This window comes from Suricata suricatta, chromosome 11, assembly GCF_006229205.1.
Source record: "Suricata suricatta isolate VVHF042 chromosome 11, meerkat_22Aug2017_6uvM2_HiC, whole genome shotgun sequence".
Classification (NCBI taxonomy): Eukaryota; Metazoa; Chordata; class Mammalia; order Carnivora; family Herpestidae; genus Suricata; species Suricata suricatta.
Window position 1 is genome coordinate 15,263,334 of NC_043710.1, and position 20,658 is coordinate 15,283,991.

Here is a 20,658-nt window from a genome sequence, read left to right on the forward strand (position 1 = left end):
TGGAGCAAAGACCTTGAACGTCAGGGCATCAGGGAGCCCCTGAAATGTTTTCTTGAGCCCCGGAAAGTTTTTAAGAAGTGATAGAGACTGAATGTTTCCTCACCACCACCACCCCCAAATTCATATATTGAAACCTAATCCCTACTGTGATGGTATTTAAAAGTAGGCTTTTCATGGGGCGCCTCGGTGGCTCAGTCGGTTAAGCGTCTGACTTCAGCTCAGGTCATAATCTCCCGGTTCGTGGGTTCGAGCCCCGCATCGGGCTCTGTGCTGACAGCTAGCTCAGAGCCTGGAGCCTGTCTTCAGATTCTATATCTCCCTCTCTGACCCTCCCTTGCTTGCACTGTCTGTCTCTCTCAAAAATAAATTTAAGAAAAAACATTAAAAAAGAAAGGAGGCTTTTCAATGGTCCATTATGTGGGATTTTTCCATACCACCAAGCAATTAACTCAACTCCTGTGGACACTGACCAGTTTAACTCAATTCTGACACTATTCACCTGGAAATAACATCAGATTTCATAAGAGCTCAGTCCCACAGCCCTGCGCCCATTTCAGATGCTAATTCCAAGTTCAGGTTGTCACATGTGCTCGGGCCACTGGCTATAAATTGGAGGTTCCCACAACCCCTTCCTTGGGTTCAATTAACTGCTAGAATGGCTCACAAAACTCAGAAAACCAGTTTACCTACCAGATTATGGTTTATTACAAAGGGTACTAAAGGACACGAGTAAACAGCCAGATAAGAGACATGCAGGGCACTGGCCTGAACACAGGAGCGTCTGTTCCCATGGAATTGGGGGGCACAGTACAATGGATTCATTATGGGTCACCAATCCGGAAGCTTCCCCAAACCCATCCTTCTGGGTTTTTATGGAGGCTTCATTACACAGGTGTAGTTGATTAGATCATTGGCTGCTGGTGACTAAATTAGATCTCCAACTCCTCAAACTTCCCCCCACCCCTGATATCGATGGGGGAGGGGTGGATAGGAGTAGGGCTGAAAGTTCCAACCTTCAAATCACATGGTTCCTCCCCCTGGCACCCAGCCCCCACCTTTAAGTTACCTAGGGGCTTTCCAAAAGTCATTTCGTTGACATAAAAAAAAAAAAAAAAAAGACACCTTTAGCCTCTCATCACTTAGGGAATTCCAAGGGTTTTAGGATCTCTGCGCCCAGTATGATTCCTAGATTTGTTTTTTCTTTCTTTCTTTTTTCTTTTCTTTCTTTTTTTTTTTTTTTTATGATTCCTAGATTTCAAAATCAGGTCACTGGGGTACTGATAGGCACACAGATAATCATGTGATAGTGTAGAGTGAGAGAAAATGAGTTAAGTCTTGGATATGTTTAGGTTGAGGTGTCTGTGGGGGAATCCCAGGGACATTTGTAGGCAGATGAATGCAAAGACTGAGCGCTCAAGGGGCTGAGCATGTGACTCTTGATCTTGGGGTCGTGAGTTCAAGCTCCATGTTGGGCCTAGAGCTTACTTAAAAAAATGAAAACTAAAAAAAAAAGGCAGTTGGATACATAAGGTTGGAGTTCAAGGGAGAAAGGTTTATAATGGAAATCTGCATCTGGGAATTATCAGAATGTAGCAATCTAGTATTTATTTTTTAATAGTTTATTGTCAAATTGGTTTCGATACAACACCCAGTGCTCTTCCCCACAAGTGCCCTCCTCCATCACCACCACCTCTTCCCCCCCACTTCCCCTTCAACCCTCAGTTCGTCTTCAGTATTCAATAGTCTCTCAGGTTTTGCATCCCTCTCTCTCCCCAACTCTTTCCCTCTTCCCCTCCCCCTGGTCCTCCATTAGGTTTCTCCTGTTCTCCTGTTAGACCTATGAGTGCAAACACATGGTATCTGTCCTTCTCTGCCTGACTTATTTCGCTTAGCATGACACCCTCAAGGTCCATCCACTTTCCTACAAATGGCCAGATTTCATTCTTTCTCATTGCCATGTAGTACTCCATTGTGTATATATACCACATGTTCTTGATCCACTCATCAGGTGATGGACATTTAGGCTCTTTCCATGTTTTGGCTATTGTTGACAGTGCTGCTATGAACTTTGGGGTACATGCGCCCCTATACGTCAGCACTTCTGTATCCCTTGGGTAAATCCCTAGCAGTGCTATTGCTGGGTCATAAGGGAGTTCTATGGATAGTTTTTTGAGGAACCTCCACGCTGTTTTCCACAGCAGCTGCACCAGTTTACATTCCCAGCAATCTAGTATTTAAAGCCAGAAGACTGCATGAAATCCTCAGGGGAGTATGTGTAGCCTGGATCAAAAACTGAGCCTTGGGCCACTCCAACATTAAGAGGGTTAGGGAAAAGAGAACCATTAGCAAAGGAGTGTGAAAAGAAGCAGTGAAGTGGGAGGAAATTGAGAGTGTTGTGTGGTGCCCTGGAAGCCAGTGAAGAAAGTCAGCAAGAAAGCAACTAATTGGTCAAATGCTGCAGGTGGTCAAGTAAGTTTAGGAATAAGAGCTCAGGGGCACTTGGCTGTCTCAGTCTATAAAGCATGCAACTCTTCATCTCGGGGTTGTGAGTTCAACCCCCACATTGAGTGTAGAAATTACTTTTAAAAAAGAAAAAGAAAAAGGAATGAGAGTTCAGTGTTAGACATAATCGACGTCACTGGAGATCTTTAAAAAACTGCTTCAGTAGAGCAGCAGGAGCAAAAGCCTGAAAAAAGGGAGTTAAGAGAGATTGGAAGAGGGGTGCCTGGGTGGCTCAGTCGGTTAAGCATTGGCTTCGGCTCAGGTCATAATCTCACATTCTTGGGTTCGAGCCCCACATCAGGCTCTGTGCTGACAGGTAGCTCAAAGCTTGGAGCCTGTCTTCGGATTCTGTGTCTCGCTCTCTCTCTGACCCTCCTCTGCTCATGCTGTCTCTCTCTCTCTCTCTCTCTCTCAAAAAAAAAAAGAGAGAGAGAGAGATTGGAAGAAAAGAAATTAAACAGAAGGCTCTTGAATTCTGCGCTAAAAGAGCAAAGAGCAGCTCTGAAGTAGAAGTTAGTAGCTAAAGAGAGCAGAGATCGAATGAGTTTTTGTGTGTGGTGGGAAAGAAAAATAATATGTTGTGTGCTTAGGGAAGCAAATCAGCAAATGGGAGGAGGGGATTGAAGATGCAGGAGAGAGGAGATAACTGCTAGAATGGTGTCCCTGAGCAGGTGATCTGGGGAAAATGTAAAGAGGTTGTCTCCTGTAAGTTCAGGAACAGTTCAACTTACAGTAACAGAAGAGGAAGACAGAGTATGTGGGTACAGATGAAGGCAGATAAGGAGAGGTGGTAGTGGGGGAAAATTCTCTTTTGATTGCATCAATCTTGTAAGTGAAAATGCAAGCTGAGAGTGAGGAGGACAGAGGTGGTGTTACAGGTTAGGTAAGTTGTGAAATACTAACCTTGGACAGTAAGTGGACAAGTGAGGTACAATGTGTTTCTTGGGCAGCAATACGGGCTCACTCAAGGTTTAGAATCCTGATGCAGGTGGGGGAAGGCACTGTATGATTGTGTTTTTATTCCAGCCCTGCAGACTTGGGAGTCCATCAAAGTTGTAGTTTTTACCAGAACAGAATGAAGAGAGAGCTAGGCAAAGGAGTAATTTAAATGGAATTCAACCAGAGCAAGAAGGAAACCGCAAGGAAATGAAGGACACTGAAAAGGTGGTAGAATAATCGGCAATGAGTGGGATGCAGGGATTGCGTTGCTAGAGTTGGTGTCCTAGGAGCAAGCTGGAAAGATAGGCGGGAGTGGTCAGAATAGGATCAATGAAAACAGAATGACAGCGAAGGGTTGCAGTCACTGGTAACAGCAAGAAAAACAGAACTGCTTAACAAACGTTGACTGTCGAGGAAAAAAGGGAAATCTTTTCCTCTGAAAATGCGCATTTCCCCAATACTAAGCATCTATTGTGCCCTAGATACGGGTAAAGTCACATCCAGATCAGGAATGGAAGGAAAGGCAAATTCCTTTGACGCATGCAAGTGAGCAGCATTTAGGTAATCTCAGCAAGTTGCATCAATGTTTTATCGAACGCATTGTGTTTCATCACGCAAGATTACAGGGATACAACCTCTTGAGAAGATTCCAGTACAAAGGACGCCCCCCTCCCCATTCCACGTGTCACTGAAGGCCAAAAAGGAGACCAGGAGATTTACAGACTGCCACCGCGACGCAGGGAAGGGTGACCGCGAACTTGGAAAACCCAGCAGAGGGCGCTCGGCTGCCCCGCCTCCCCGGACCTCGCCCCTCCCGGGGAAGCTCAGCCCCGCCGCCCGCGCCCGGGTTTTCAAAATGGAAACAAACCGGCCCCGGCCCCGCCCCCCGCCCGGAAAGCCGGGAAAAGGGCACCACCCCCTGGGGGGTATCCCAGCCGACCAGGCGAAGGTTCCCGCAAGCAGAGTTGGCTCCCTCTTTCCTTTTCTCTTATGACTTCCTCCCTGCCCACTTTCGGACTCCAGCCAACTGACTGGAAGCCTCGCAACGAACGGTCCTACCCTCTCTTCTCCGCTGGATTCCTCACCTGTCCTCAACTCCACCCGCCCCGCCTCCGGAAGTGACGATGGCCTCCCGTCTTTGCTCGCGTCCCGTCGGGCCTTGCGGCGACGGCGGGAAGATGGCGGCGGCGGGAGCCCTGGAACGGAGCTTCGTGGAGCTCAGCGGTGCTGAGCGGGAGAGGCCGAGACACTTTCGGGAATTCACAGTTTGCGGCATTGGTACGGCACCAGCCAAGGAGGACGCGATCCGGTCCTTCCGCTCGGGCATCCCTTATGGGTTCCTAAATCTCTGGCCCCTGGTTCATATTCCTAAGTCCACATGCCTATAGCCCTGGAATCAGAGCTTCCGTAATGTCCTATTTCTCCCTCCTTTCTTCTTCTCTTTGTATGGATTGTCAGCCGTCATCCTCTGCTTTCTCCGCGCCTTCAGTTACTGTCATCCCTAAAGAGCTGACCACTCTTCTTTTGCAGGGACTGTAAATGCCTTGCCTGGAGCCGTGAAATACAGTGAGAGCGCGGGAGGCTTCTATTATCTGGAAAGTGGCAAGTTGTTCTCCGTCACCAGAAATAGGTTCATTCATTGGTAAGCGCTGTGTTCGCCAGCCCCCCTGACAGCCTGACTTTTCGTGGCTGTTCGCAGAATGTCCCTTTCCGAGGCGGTAATAGACAGGAAAAGAGAAGGACTGTTTTCACATCTGAATCAGGAGAAAATTAGGGAGGCACAGTGTACTGGGAGAGGTGCCCTTCCAGGCAGCACTAAACGCAGGGGAAATGAAGCTTATGGGATAAAGCCCCAAGGACCAGTTTTAAATTTGAACTCATTGTGTTTTTATAGTGTTTTACAGCTGCCTTAATTCTTCAGATACATTTGAGCTTTTTCATGTCATGCATCTAAGCAGGTGTAACATCTAAGTTTGCTAGAGATGAAGCTGTGAAGAAAAGCAACCACCATTTCCATCATGTAAGATGTTGTAGCTGTTTGAAAATGAATGTGGACCTGCTTTTAATGGGGCAGTTTTATGAAGGAAAAGACACCAAAGTAAGGACTGCAACATAGGTGTATAAATATAAATTTTTCATGCTTGCCTCAGAGAAGTATAAGGGCTGTGAGAGGCTAATGAAAGGACCAAATGTTATTAGTGAGACAGAGTAGGCCCTCAAGGATATCACACTTAACCTGAGATCTATAGGATGAAAGGTTGGCCAGGCAGGAGACTGGGGGACAGAACAGTCCAGCAAACAGTATTACCATATGCAGAATCCATCAGGTATAAGGAACTGGGCAGGTTTCAGGAACTAACTGGAGATCTGTGTGGCAGTGGGTGAGATGGAAAGTGGTGTGAGAGATGCGGAGATTGCAGAGGTAAGCAAGACTCAGATCACGGAGGACTCACAGATCCTTTCTAAGGATTTTGGATTTTTTTCACAAGTACATTGAGTAATCATTGAAGGGTTTTAAAGAGTTACTCTTTACTAACATAACCAAAATTGCATTAAGAAAAAAGTCAGTTTAGCTGTGCCTGGGTGGTTCAGTTGGTTAAGCATCTGACTCTTGATTTCAGCTCAGGTCATGATCCCAGGGTCGTGGGATCAAGTCCCTTGTCAGGCTTCACACTGGGCACAGAGCCTACTTGAGATTCTCTCTCTCCATCTGCTCCTCTCCCCTGAGTAGGCGCTCACGCAATCGCTCGCTCTCTTTAAAATTAAAAAAAGTATATGTGTATATTTTATGATATATATACATATTATATATACGTATGTATATGTTGTTTTAAAAAAAATCATTTTAGGGGCGCCTGGGTGGCTCAGTCGGTTAAGCCTCCGACTTCGGCTCAGGTCAGATCTCATGTTGGTGGGTTCGATCCCCGCATCGGGCTCTGTGCTGACAGCTCGGAGCCTGGAGCCTGCTTCAGATTCTGTGTCTCCTTCTCTCTCTGCCCCTCCCCCTCTCATGCTCTGTCACTCTCTGTATCAAAAATAAATAAAACATTAAAAAAAATTTTTTAAAAATTAAAAAAAATTTTACTTCAGGGCAAATGGATTTCAGTTAGATAGGTATAATACAAAAAAACTGCTTGCTTTTATGAATGAGAGATTCTGGTGGCTCAACTATGGGAGTAGCTAGGAAAGAAGAAATAGATGGATTTAAGATGCATTTGCAAGGTAGCTTCACTCGGACTTGGTGATAGATTGAATGTGGGGTAGAAGATGGGAAGGAAGTGGAACAAAGGCGATTCCCTGGTTTCTGGTGTGACTAACAAGATATTGGGTGGCCGGGTTGCCTTTTACTAATACACAGAAGATGGGTTTTGGAGAGATGTGAATAATTCTTTCTGATATATTTGAAGTTACCTATGTAAGACTTTAGAAATGTCACGTAGGCCTTGACATTTATAGATCTGAGGCTCAGAAGAGAGACCTATGTTTGATGTACGAACCTCATATAAGAAATACTTTTTAGTGTCTAATATTTTACAGTCTGTGTTCAGGGACTGAGATAGAGCAGGGAAGAGAACCAAGTCCCTGCTCTCGTGGAGGGAGAGAGGCAGTAAACAACAGTAACCCCCCAAAACAAACAAATAGTTTGTCCAGTGATAAGTGGAATAGATAAGAGGGAAACAAGGTGAGAGGGAAGGGAAATGCCTGCAGGAAGTGACCTTTTGTAGAAGGTAGTCAGGAAGACCTAGTGGTAAGCTGGCATTTGAGCAAAGGAAGTAGATACCTGGGGGACGAGATTTTTCAGGTAGAGCCATCGAGAATAAGGAACCAATAATGCAAAGAACCTAAGACAGGAGCTTGTTTGTTGGGAAGGGGCCAGGAGTCCACAGCTGAGTGATCAAAGGGTAGAGTAAGAAAGTAGCCAAGGGTCAAATCAGGGCTTTGTTGGTAACTTGAAGGCATTGACTCTTACTCTATTGCCAAGAAGCCGTTGAAGAGTTCTAAGTGGAGGAATGACATGATCTAAGTCGTGCTTTTAGAGGATTGCTGTGGCTGGTGTGTGGAGGACAGAGGATAGCAGGCAAAGGTTGAGAGCAGGAAGGCCGATGAGGAGGTTGGTGCCACAGTCCAGACACGAGATGCTGGCAGCTTCGAACAGGGTGGTTTTGGCAGAGGCGGTGAGAAATATTCTGTGTGCGAATATGTTTCGAAGGTGCGCTTGTTAAAATTCCTCTTGGTTCAGACACAGGGCATACAGAAAGAGAAGCGTCAAGGGTGGCCTCCAGAGTTGTTTTGTCTTGAGCACCTGGAAGTTATAGAGATGGCGTTAATTGAGTTGGAAAAGAGTGCAGGTGAAGCAGGTGTTTTGGTCTCTGTGTTTTTCAGGTTTGCTAGTCTAAGTGTTCTGTTTGGGGCAGGTTTCATTTAAAATCCCTGTTGGATATATAAGTGGAAGTGTTGAGGCAATAGCCAGGAGAGTGGTGTCTCAGATGCCAAGGGAAATAGTTCAAGAAGAAGGATAGTGGAAAACTGTTAAATACTGCATAGAAGTCAGAGAAATGAAATTAGACCTCTGCATCGTAGAGGCTTGTCAGAAACTACTCCCATTGTGGAACAAACACCCGAAGTGGCTGGGCTCTGGAGAGAAGAGGGCAGGAATTGTGAGTACAGAATAGCTCTCTTGAGGAGCACTGCTGTGAGAGAAGCAGAGAAGTCAGATTGTCGCAGGAGGGCAATGCAAGGGTACGGAGGAAATATAATAGCGTATTTATACACAGTCAAGTGCAATCACTGGAGGAGGGGAATTGCAGGAAGTGAGATATTAGAGAAATATATAAATATGGCAAAGGAAGTGTGGGAGAGAGTGACTGAGCCAGGAGCTAGTCTCCAAGGAGTGAAAGAGACCCGTAGATAAGTGCGGCGGGCAGGGTCGCGGGTGGTGTCTGGCCGCACATGCTTCAGAGCTGAGTGGTTTGGCAGGGAGGGAGGAACCGTGGCCTGGAGTGGCAGTGGAGAGCAAGCAGGACAGCTGTGCCCCACCTTGAGGCCTCACTACAGGGAGTGTGGTAGAGAGAGCTCTGGAGATGTCCTCAGCAAGATCCAGGACCCAACTTTAATCAGAAAGTAGGAAAGTGAAACGATGGTTCAGAGACCAGGTTGAGGGTCCAGAAAACTGTGCCGGCGACATGCCATGAGTTCCCAGAAGCAAAGTAGCCCTAGGAAGTTAGAGCTCACGTGGTGTCCGCAGCTTTGGGAGTGATAAGATGTACTTTGAGAGAATGTGTACAGTGAGCAGATAGGATGACCCAAAATCAAGGTTTGAGGAAATAAAATGCAAGAGTCAGGTCAAGAAGGAGAGGGAATACCAGGAGATGTGGAAATAAAACCAGGAGAAGGTAGTATCATCAAAGTGAGGAAAGAGACTCTCAGAAGGACAGTATTGTCAAGTGTGCAGAATGCTACTCAGACGTCAAGTGGGAACAGGACTGAAGAACCCATTGGAATTGGTGAGGTGACCTTGGTGAGCAGAAGGCAGCTTGAAGGGTGTGCGGGAAATGAGGGAATAGAGGAGACACGGCCATGGAGGGGAAAGGAGGGATTGTGATGGCCAGAGAGTGGCAGGGATGGGGCGATGGAAAGGGAGGGGCCAGGGCAGAGTGTATTCGAATGTTGAGAGAAGGCTTTGGCAGAAGGAGAGCTGGATGCGCAAGGGATATACTTGAGAAAATCAGAAATTGCCCTTGAATCGCTGGAAGGAGACTTGCTCTTCAGGGGAGGACGCAGGCAGAATGGTAAGTGAGCTGATGCGAAGTGAGGGCTCTCCCAGTGTGGTGTCTTCTATGATCCAGTGCTACCACATGGCAGAGTTGTGCCTGAAGAGGTTTTCCCTGCGTCCAAGCAGGAAGGAAGTCGTTGAAGGAGAAATAGTCACATTTATTAAGGGCACTGTAGTACGATGCTGTAGTACTAATAGTGTAGGCTACATTCCGCTGGAAGTAATGGGGATGTGTGGTGTGAATTTTCTTTATCATGAGGTTCAGTTACTTTGAGTGCCATCATTCTAAATGAATAATTCATTGAGGCGCCTGGGTGCCTCAGTTGGTTAAGTGGCCAACTTCGGCCCAGGTCACGATCACACTGGTTCGTGAGTTCAAGCCCTGCGTCTGGCTCTTTGCTGCTAGGCTAGAACCTGCTTCAGATTCTGTGTCTCCCTGTCTCTCTGCCCCTCCCTAACTCACACTCTGTCTCTCTAAAAGTAAATAAACACTGAAATTAAAATGAAATAAATTCTTTAAAAAAAAAATGAGGGACGCCTGGGTGGCTCAGTCGGTTGAGTGTCTGGCTTCAACTCAGGTCATGATCTCACAGTCCGTGGGTTTGAGCCCTGCGTCAGGCTCTGTGCTGTCAGCTAGCTCATGAGCCTGGAGCCTGTCTTCAGATTCGCTCTCTCTCGCTCTCTCTCGCTCTCTCTCGCTCTCTCTCGCTCTGGTCCTCCCTTGCTCATTCTCTCTCTCTCAAGAATAAATAAAACAAAAAAAATTTTTTATGAATGAATGAATAAGCCGTCAAGTTTGGAAATGCCTCCATTTAACAGAGAATCCTATAATAAGATTGGAATTTTATATTGTGTTGTGGTTTGCAAATGAACGTTTGGTGATGGTTTGGATTTTAAAAGTTGATCTGGGGGCGCCTGGGTGGCTCAGTCGGTTAGGCGTCCGGCTTCAGCTCAGGTCATGATCTCATGGTTCGTAGGTTTGAGCCCCGTGTCGGGCTCTGTGCTGACAGCTAGCTCAGAGCCTGGAGCCTGTTTCAGATTCTGTATCTCCCTCTTTCTCTGACCCTCCCCTGCTCACACTGTCTCTCAAAAACAAATAAAAAGCATTAAAAATTTTTGAAAAAAAAAAAAGTTGATCTGAATTTGTTTACCCAAAAGTTTGAAATTGGGAAGGTTCACTTAGAAGCATTTCCATATATTTCAAAGCAACAGTTAGTTAGAAAAGCATAAATTTTTTAAACAAATGTCTCTTTTTTGATAGGAAGACGTCTGGAGATACTTTGGAGCTGGTGGAAGAATCACTGGATGTAAATCTGTTGAATAATGCAGTTGGCCTCAAATTCCAGAATTGCAGCCTCTTACCTGGAGGGGTTCACGTCTCTGAGACTCAGAATCATGTGATAATTTTGATCTTGACCAATCAAACAGTGCACAGATTACTTTTACCACACCCTTCCCGGATGTATAGGAGTGTAAGTTGGTTAAGAGGAATTTGCTTTATTTCCCAAGTTACTCTGGTTGTCAAAAATCTAATGCTGAAGCAATATCCTTTGGAATTGAAGGAAAATTGGATTTCTTGTTAGCTCTTACTTTGAGGGTCACAACTTAAAATGATCAGACACATTTTTAAGTTGAAGAAATAATCTTGATTAAAAAGAGTAGCTTTGTTTCTAAGCTCAATTGTTTCTTACCTTTAAAACTTTTGTAGCAATTGAAAGGAACTGAGCAAAATTCAGATTATTTTGATTTAACAGATTTTTCTTTTTCATTACTCCACAGGAGTTGGTAATTGAAAGTCAGATGCAATCCATATTTACTGACATTGGAAAAGTTGATTTCAGGGATCCTTGCAACTCTCAGTTAATTCCAGCGGTACCTGGTCTCTCCCCTAACTCTCCCTCCTCGGCAGCCTGGCTCAGCAGTGACGGGGAGGCTCTCTTTGCTCTGCCGTCTGCTTCTGGGGGCATCTTTGTTCTTAAACTACCTTCTTATGACATACCTGGTAAGAGTGGGAACCGAACTTGGATTTAACTTTAAACAAGGAGTGTTGGCAATAAAACAGACCTTAGAAGACCATACCCATCATCCAAGCAGGAATTGCTTCCCTGCTCCCCCTGAAATGATCGTTCAGGGTTGCTTGCCAGGGGAGTCGCTAGCGGTTTTAGGGTTTTGTTTTGTTTTCTGAGAAGGTAAGATTTATACATTGGATGAGGAATTATAAAGTGTTTTGGAATGTGGGAAGACAAACTGTAAGACAGCCTAGTCTAAGGCCTATAGTAGAGATCAGTTAACTAGTTCTCCACCTTCAGGTTGAAGTACTATAACTAAAATAAATTGACACAAGGAAGTCCAGCTGCTGGTAATCTGCGCCAGGTCACCGCTGTGTCCTGCCTGGATTATTGCATTACTTTCCTAAGTATCCCTCAGATCTGTCCTTACACCTCTACAGAAACTTCTGGCATATGTTTAAAACCTAAGCAGGGTCGTGTCACTCCATTGCTTAAAGCCCTCGAGCGAGGGTTTGTTCTTCACGTCATTCTGAATAAACCCAGAGTGCTTACATTGGCTTTCAGTGACTTCTTTTTTCCCCTTTGCCTTCTCTGGACCAGCCTCATGCTTCTTGTAATTCCTTGAACGTACCAGGCACACTCCTGCATCAGGGTTTTTGCCTGACATAGTCTTTCTCCAGCTACCAGCTTGGCTCATTCCCTTAACTCCTCAAGTCTTCATTCAACGTTCCCTCAGTGTGTGAGGCCTTCCCTGACCACCCTTTTCAGAATTGCACGTACACACTCAGCATTCACTGTACGCCTCCTGCTTTCCCTTAACTACCATTCCACTTAATTTGTGAGCCATCTCTGCTTCTGCCCTCCCCCCAGTGGACTGTAAGTTTTATGAGGTGCTTTTTAATGTTTTGTTTACTGCTACATCGTCAGCACCTAGAGCTGTGCCTGGCACATGAGAGGAACCCAGTGCTTCTTTTGGACAGAATGACTAGTCTGAGCAATTGGGTTACTATACATAACTGTTTGGGAAAACAGTTTGGCAAAACTTTTTCCCTAGCAAAGTGTTAGTGCTGTTTTTATTAACGCAATGATGATGCAAGATATTTTAAGTAACGTATGTGGAAAGGTACGTCCTAAAACTCTCTTACTCTGTATGGAAATGGAGAAGCCTGTCACCTGTTATAAGGACATTATTCATGGTTGGATCCTTGTTTTTGAGTTTCTCTGATTCTGATCAAGAGGTGCCTTGGATGTCACTGGTCTGTTTTCAATCTTGTAGGGATGGTATCAGTTGTGGAACTAAAACAGAGTTCAGTAATGCAGCGACTGCTTATAGGCTGGATGCCAACAGCTATCAGGTAAGTGGTGTCTGGTTGGTAAATCAGAGGGCCCAGGAATTTAATTTTTGCCCTGGTCAGGAACTGTTAGTAATTCCAGTCTTACTGTAAGGCAGATAAGCATTATACTGGAAAGGAGAAGAGTCTGCAAAATATCACAGTCCATCTGAGGAGAGCCATGCCTTAGGCATCTTGATAGCAGAAATGGATTTTCTCTATATATTCTCACGATACTCAACGCAGTGTTCTGCCCTGACTCACCAAATCCAAGTTTGTGTAAAACTAGAAGTAGAATGTTTCTGATGATTGTCTATTCCTCTCTTATGTAGAGCCTTTCAGAGTGTATCATAGTGATTGGTTATAGACCACATAGAAAATATAGTTATCATACCAGCATGCAAATATTGGTTCCTTCTGTTGATTAGGAGTGTACATTTATAGGGGCACCTGGCTGGTTTAATTGGTAGATCATGCAATTCTTGACCTCGGGCTTGTGAGTTCATGCCCTATGTTGGGTATAGGGAATACTTAAAATCTTAAAACACACACACACACACACACACACACACACACACACACACACACACAAAACCAGTACATTTATAACTTTATTTTATCTTCTTCATTACAATTTCTAATAATCTGATAGTTATAACTCTAAAAGCCTAAAATCGGGTCTTATGTTTTTAGAGGTGACCAGGGGCCTTCAGATCGTCCCCTTGCTCTTGCTGTTCATTGTGTCGAGCATGATGCCTTCATCTTTGCTCTGTGTCAGGATCATAAACTACGAATGTGGTCTTATAAGGTAAATGCTACATTTATAGTTACTATAAGTTAAAACAGCATTGTGAACTGTTAGAGAATTGAAGTCCATCTTGCTGTTTCTGTCAAAGATTATTAAGATCACTTAAGTTTGGAAACGACAGGCCATTTCTAGATTCAGGCAGTTTTCACTTAGCTTTATGTTTCATATATTTCTCCCCTTTTAATGTATTTTTAAATTATGAATCCTACAGAATTAAAATAGTGCAGAGAATAATCTTCTCTTAAGAGGAACAAATGTGTTTTATAAATGCAAGTTGATGAAATAGTTTTCAAGATTCATAAGAAAAACAGTTGGTGATTTTATTTATCAGACTGAAGAAACATTTTCATCTCAGCCTTTGAAAAGTCTGTAGTATCCCTCATCAGATTAAAGAGAAAGAGTGCTAAGTATAGTGGATGCACATCCTCTCAAAGGGGATGGAGTTTATATTTCTAACTGGGATGTTCTTTGGTTCTATTTGTTGCCTCATCTTGGGCAGGACCAAATGTGCCTGATGGTGGCCGACATGCTGGAGTACGTTCCTGCGAGTAAAGACTTCCAGCTCAGTATCGGAACTGGACATAAGTTACGACTGGCTTATTCCCCTTCCATGGGGCTCTACCTAGGGCTCTTCATGCATTCGCCAAAACGCGGGCAGGTATGAGACACATAAGACGTGTATCAAGCTCTGCTGAATATACTGATGTGGAGAAGTAGCCGTAGATTTGTTGAGTCCATTTAAGCTCTTCACACCAACTTAGGTGTTCCATATGTTGTTTCCATGGAGATGATGAGTTTTGTGCTAACATGTGAATTAAAAGACCTTGAAGAAATCAGGAAGAACGGGAGTAGAGTTCCAAGGAGTACGAAAGGGAAGGTTAACCAAAGCCAAATAAGAAAGAGCCAGTTTGGTGGAAAACTGGACTTAGGAAAGGGATGTGGGTGTTACTAAGTGGCTGGAGGGAAATTAATTTTTAGAAATAATTTTGCTCATCTTCCAAACACTAGCTATTGTATGTAGATGAGGTATTTAGGATGTCATGTAATGGTAACCCTATAATAAACAAACCATTTGTTGGATATTCTATGTTGGCCGTGGCGCCGGGCCGCTTATGTGCATTAATAGCAAATACTTGGACAGCGCTTACTTGGGCTCACACACCTCACACAATATTATCCATTTAATCTGGGAAACATTTCAGTGAGGTAGGGTCTGTCCTTGCTGTGCTGGAGGGGCCTATCTGGGTGCCTCTTCACCCCCCTTGGGCTCTGAGGCCCAACTACAGGTCGCCCCTCCATATGGATGCCTTCTTCATGCTTTTTGAGCTGATAATCCACCTCCCCTATTCACTGGCCACTCTCCTTCCCTGCTGGGGCTCTAATCGCCAATACAGACTGCTCCTCTATGTGAGTACCCTCCTTGTCCTGCTTGAGCTTCCCCCCATGCCAGGCCTTCCGTACACGTGGAAGCCCTCACGCCCTGCTCTGCACCTCCACTCTGAGCCAAATGTGGATACTCTTCTTACCTCCTTGGGCTCTCGATTCATCCCATCACCTGACCTCTGTCTCAATTTCCTAGAGTAGCCCACGGAACTCAGGGAAACACTGACTTACCTTTGCCAGTTTACTGTATGACAAAGATACAGATGAACAACTAGGTGAAGGGTTATATAGAGCAAGGTCCAGCAGGGTCCTGAGTTCAGGGGCCCCTGCTTCTGTGGTGTGAGGGTTTGCCACCCTCCTGGCACATGAATGTGTTCAGCAGTCTGGAAGCTCTCCCTATACCATACTTTAGGGATTTTTAAGGAGGCGTCATGATGTAGGCATAATCCATTATTACTTTATCTCTAGCGTCTCTCTCACCAGAGAATGGGGATTGGGACTGAAAGTTCAAGCTTCTAATCATGGCTTGGTCTTTCTGGTAACCAGCCCTAATCCTTGACGCTATCCAGGAGTCATCCTGTGAGAACAAAAGGTGTTTCTGAGGCGCCTGGCTGGCTCAGTAGGGCACGTGACTGTTGATCTCAGGGTGAGTTCAAGCCCCATGTTGGGTGTGGAGCCTACTTAAAAGAGAACAAAATGCATTTATCACCCAGAAAATTCCAGGGGATTTCAGAGCTCTGTGTGATGCTCCTGTCCTCTCTATCACTCAGGAAATTACAAGGGCTTTAGCTCAGTGCCAGGAGCCAGCGACCAGGGCCGAGCCAGTATGCTTCTTAATTGACAGATTCTGATGGAGATTATGTTGGAAAGTGTTGCCATCTTAGCGATAGTAAGTCTTTTGGTCCATAAACATGGGATGCTCTTCTGTAATTTACATCTTTAATTTCTTCTTATAATGTTTTGTAATTTTCAGAGTGTAAGTTTTGCAGTTCTTTTGACCAGTATATTCCTAGGTATTTATTCATTTTAATGCTAGTGGAAATGAAATTATTATTTTCTTAGTTTTGAGATTACTCAATGTAAGTTTACAGTTGATTTTTGTATTATTGATCTTGTATCTTCTAACCTTCCTGAATTCTTTCATTAGTTTGAATAGTGTTATAGTGGAGTCCTTAGAACTTCCTATATATGGGATAACCTCATCTGCAAAATAAGATAGTTTTATTACTTCCTTTCCAATTGAATCAACTGAATGCCTTTTTTTTTTTAATTGCCCTGCTTACATCTTCCAGTACAATATTGAATAGAAGTGGGAAGAGCTGGCATCTTTGTCTTGTTCCTGGTCTAAGAGAGAAAGATTTCAGTGTTTCACCATTGAGTGTGACATTAGCTGTGAATTTTTCATGAATGCCTTTTATCATGTTGAAGAAGTTCCTTTCTATTCCTAGTTTACTGAACGTTTGTTTTTATCATGAAAGGGTGTTCAGTTTGGTGCCATTGCCTTGACTCAGTATAAGACACCAGTAATTTTACCCTCTGTTTAGGCTTGTGCATCATCAGTGCAAAAATATCAACACTGAAAAAGGCAAATAATATAGTAGTCTCCTGAAAAGAATTTTGGCCTCACTGATGCCCTGAAACAGTCTGTGGCCTACATTTTAAGAAGCACCCCTCTAAAAGTTAGATTCAAATTGAATGTAGGAGTGGTGTGAAGTTGAGCAGAGCTATTATCTCCTTTGTTTTGCGCATTACGGTTCCATTAATGAAGCCTACAGTCTGATAACCCTTTTTGACAATAGGCCTCTTCATGTTATAATGCACTTACAGTCTCCCCCCATATAAATCCTGCTCTTCAGCCTGCATTTTCCCCTAATCTGCACAGTTAAAATTTGTTTTTCTTTTATCTCTAATATTCACATCCATTCCTATCCATTTGTTTTTTTGTTTTTCTTTTGGTTCTTTGGATTCTAATTCTCGAGTAAGTGTATTACTTCAGTCATTCCCAGGATCTTGTTCTCATTGGTCATATAAGCATGCCATCTGCATTCCCTCGAAGACCTGAATACAACTCTCAAACAGAAGTCCTGTAGAACTATGGTGTGTAGTCCATAGACTAATCCTGGGCCACAAATTCTTGCTTACCGGTTTGCAGATAGATAGCTACGGAATGTGAGAGAAAACTTTTAGATACTTTTTTAGTGATTTGACATTGCTACAGACCTCCACATTCAAGATTCCTGTATGTTATAAACAAGTATCAATCTGCTTGCTTAAGTTAATTTTTACTTAAGAAGTAAAACAAACAAGAAAAACTAGTCCTTTACCACAGGTAATTTGAAAAGCGTGATATGCTAGGCCAGCATTTTTCCAACAAGAAATCTCTTGATTTGCTATCTACTATACACATATTGTAATGATGGAGATGTAACCAAAAGAAATTTATGAAACATGTTTACCTTTATTATGAGTGATGAACTGATGAACTTTGAAAGCTTGTTTTTTGAATGCTGGTTGAGACCTGTTAAATTGATCTATATTTGACTAATGGATTGAGATCTGCAACTTGTAAAATACAGCTCTAGTCTGTGTTGAATAGTAATGCTACATATATTTTTTGTATTTCGTATACTCTTACTTTTTCTCAGAAGAAACTCTCACTGTATTTTAGTACTTCCTTGTGGACAGTTCCTTGTGTATAAAGACAGAGAGTTTTGTTTTTAGTAAAGGTTAACTAGTGTTGATTTATGTTGTGCATATGTTTTAAATTATCTCTGGCACTTTGGTAAAAATATAAACTTAAAACAGGCTTCTGACCACAATGAGGTACCACCACACACTCATGGGGTGGCCACTATCCCCCCAAAAAAACAAAAGAAAGCAGTGTTGACAAGGATATGGAGAAATTGGGAACCCTTGTGCACTGGTGGTGGGAATGTAAAACGTTGGAGCCACTGTGGGAGACAGTATGGCAGTTCCTGAAAAAATTAATTGTAGCATTACCCTATGATCCAGCCATTCCACTTCTGGGTGTATACCCCAAAGAATTCAAAGTAAGTTCTCAAAGACGTATTTGGGTGGCTCAGTCGGTTAAGTGTCCAACTCTTGATTTCGATTCAGGTCATGATCTCGTGGTTGGTCATGAGATTGAGCCCCACATTGTGCTCCATGCTTATGATTGTCTCTCTCCCTCTATCCCAACCCTGCTTGTGCTCAAGTGCACATGCACTTTCTCTTAAAAGGTAAAGTGGTTTTCTTATAGACAGTTAAAAAAATATATATATGTACACTTATATTCATTATATTATTTACAGCAGCCAAAAGGTAGAAGCAGCCCAAGTGTTCCTTGACAGATCAGTGAATAAACAAAAATAGTATATACATAAAATGGAATATTATTCAGCCTTAGAAAGGAAATTTTGACACATGCTACAACGTGGATAAACCTTGATGGTGTTATACCAGGTGAAGTCATGAAAAGAAAATCCTGTTAAGATTCCACTTGTAGTAAGTGCCTAGTGCAGTCAAGTTCATAGAGACAGAAAGTGGAATGATAGGTGACAAGGACTGGAAGGAGAAGGGAGTCTCAAATTGTTTAATGAGTATTGTTTCAGTTTTACAAGATGAGAAAATATCTGGAAATAGGTTGCATAATAATGTGAATGTATTAAATACTACTGAACTGTGCTCTTAAAAATGGTTAAGATGGGGTCGCCTGGGTGGCTCTGTCGGTTGAGCGTCCGGCTTCAGCTCGGGTCATGATCTCACAGTCCGTGGGTTCGAGCCCCGCATTAGGCTCTGTGCTGACAGCTCAGAGCCTGGAGCCTGCTTCGGATTCTGTGTCTCCCTCTGTCTCTGACCCTCCCCTGCTCACGCTGTCTCTCTCTGTCTTTCAAAAAAATAAATAAACATTAAAAAAAAGTTTTTAAAAATGGTTAAGATGGTTAAAAAAATGGCTACGATGACAAATGTTGTGTGTATTTTACCACACTTTTTTAAAAATTGGCTTTGAGGGGCATGTGGGTGGCTCAGTCAGTTAAGTGTCCAATCATCCAACTCTTGATCTCGGCCCAGGTCTTTTTTTTTATGTTTATTTATTTTTAAACATTTATTTTTGAGAGAGAGAGAGAGAAAGAGCATGAATGGGAGAGGGGCAGAGAAAGAGAGAGAGAGACACAGAATCTAAAGTGGGCTGTGCTGACAGAGCCTGATGTGGGGCTCAAACCCATGAACCTCAAGATCATGACCTGAGCTGAAGTTGGATGCTTAACCAACTGAGCCACTCAGGCACCACTTAGTTTATTTATTTTTGAGAGAGAGAGACAGAGTGCGAGCAGGGAAGGGGCAGAAAGAAAGGGAGACAGAATCTGAAGCAGATATCAGGCTTTGGGCTGTCAGCACAGAGTCCTACGCAGGGCTCAAACCCAGGCGCCCCTTGGCTCAGGTCTTGATCTCAGGGTTGTGAGTTCAGGCCCTGCATTGAGCCTCATGCTCGGCATGGAGCCTACTTTAAAAAAAATTTTTTTAATTAAAAAAATAATCGGTTTCTGAATGCTCATAACTGTTAGAAAAGTAGCATGTTGATTTCTTCAAGTTATAAATTATCAACTTGTGTTTTAACAGTTCTGCATTTTCCAACTGGTGAGCACCGAGAATAACCGCTACAGCCTGGATCACATTTCCTCCATATTCACTTCTCAGGTAGGTTGAAGCATCCTTTGCATATCACGCAAGTAGAGGAGAGAAGTATTGGCTGACCTAACTGTGTTGTAAAGGGACAGAAATCGTAAAATGGAATATTTAATGATAAATGCAGACCAGATTTCATTGGAGTTTTACCAAGTTCATGTGGTACTATCTTTTGTTTCTGTGCTTTTAACCTCTCCTGTGGATACAAATTTAAGTCGCTGTAAGCTGTTCTCCTTTCTTATTTAACCCCTTTCCCCCCCAACGTTTCCTCCTAGGAGACCCTGATTGACTTTGCCTTAACCTCTACGGACATCTGGGCCCTGTGGCATGATGCTGAGAACCAGACTGTTGTGAGATACATCACCTTTGAGCAGTATGGACCCCTCCCCTCTGTCCCCCTACCTCACCCCAAGGGGCCTCATACTAAGAACGCAAGAGAGCTTGTTACATAGAACCGCAGTCAAGTGTTTGCATTTAAAAGACTGAGCCGTGGGTTTGCCTGTTGTTAACTGTTTTCTGAAATTCTTCCTCTTGCGTTTTGTGATGTTTCTTACCTTTTGGTTTTAGAACAAAATGAAGGATTCTCAGGGTTGGGATGAGATAAAATACTGTATTTCTTGGGAGCTGTAGCACGTACCTAAAATACTTATAATTTGGGAGTTTACTTCTGAGCAGACTATTTCCAGTACTCACAACTTCCAAAAGATACTGCAGCCCCTCTGGGTTCTCAACTTTCTCATCATAAGAGAAATTTACTGCACAAGTATAGTGCTCTTCAAACTTTTTATTTTTAATAGTAAACCCTTTTTTTCCAAAAGATCATGAATTCCAGTATATAAAACTAGTATTTTGTGAGAATAAAATTATAACACAATTTAATGTTATTGTTGATTACCTCTAATATTAGATATAATTGGTCTCTAATATTTTAATGTACATAATCATTTTAAATGTTTTAATAGTTACAAAATACATTTAAAAAAACTTTTTTAGTCAGACACTTGTAGAACTCCTGAAATAGCCTGTGCATGATTCCCTGAAGTAAAGCTTAATGTCTTTGGAACGAAACTATCTGAACCTTAGGGAGCCCCCATAATCCTACTATATTGTAGAACAGAATTATAGGAATGGTTGCCCCACATGGTTGAGCCACACTTCAGAAAATATGAGTGTATGCCTTATATAGATGGCGTTCGAACAAAGTGGTAAAAAGCAAAGAATCTGGTA

General features: G+C 43.3%; 1 protein-coding gene across 1 annotated transcript in view; it reads left to right on the forward strand.

The window, feature by feature from the left end:
• The window catches only part of NUP160 (nucleoporin 160), a 55,926-nt gene that overhangs the window by 378 nt on the left and 34,890 nt on the right, over window positions 1–20,658 (forward strand). The window contains exons 2-11 of the mRNA XM_029915533.1: window positions 4,136–4,367; window positions 4,480–4,719; window positions 4,972–5,083; window positions 10,476–10,686; window positions 10,994–11,216; window positions 12,500–12,578; window positions 13,248–13,362; window positions 13,862–14,020; window positions 19,366–19,443; window positions 19,707–19,804. Of these exons, the coding sequence (XP_029771393.1) occupies window positions 4,136–4,367; window positions 4,480–4,719; window positions 4,972–5,083; window positions 10,476–10,686; window positions 10,994–11,216; window positions 12,500–12,578; window positions 13,248–13,362; window positions 13,862–14,020; window positions 19,366–19,443; window positions 19,707–19,804 (1,547 nt within the window). The remainder of the gene's footprint in view (window positions 1–4,135; window positions 4,368–4,479; window positions 4,720–4,971; window positions 5,084–10,475; window positions 10,687–10,993; window positions 11,217–12,499; window positions 12,579–13,247; window positions 13,363–13,861; window positions 14,021–19,365; window positions 19,444–19,706; window positions 19,805–20,658) is intronic.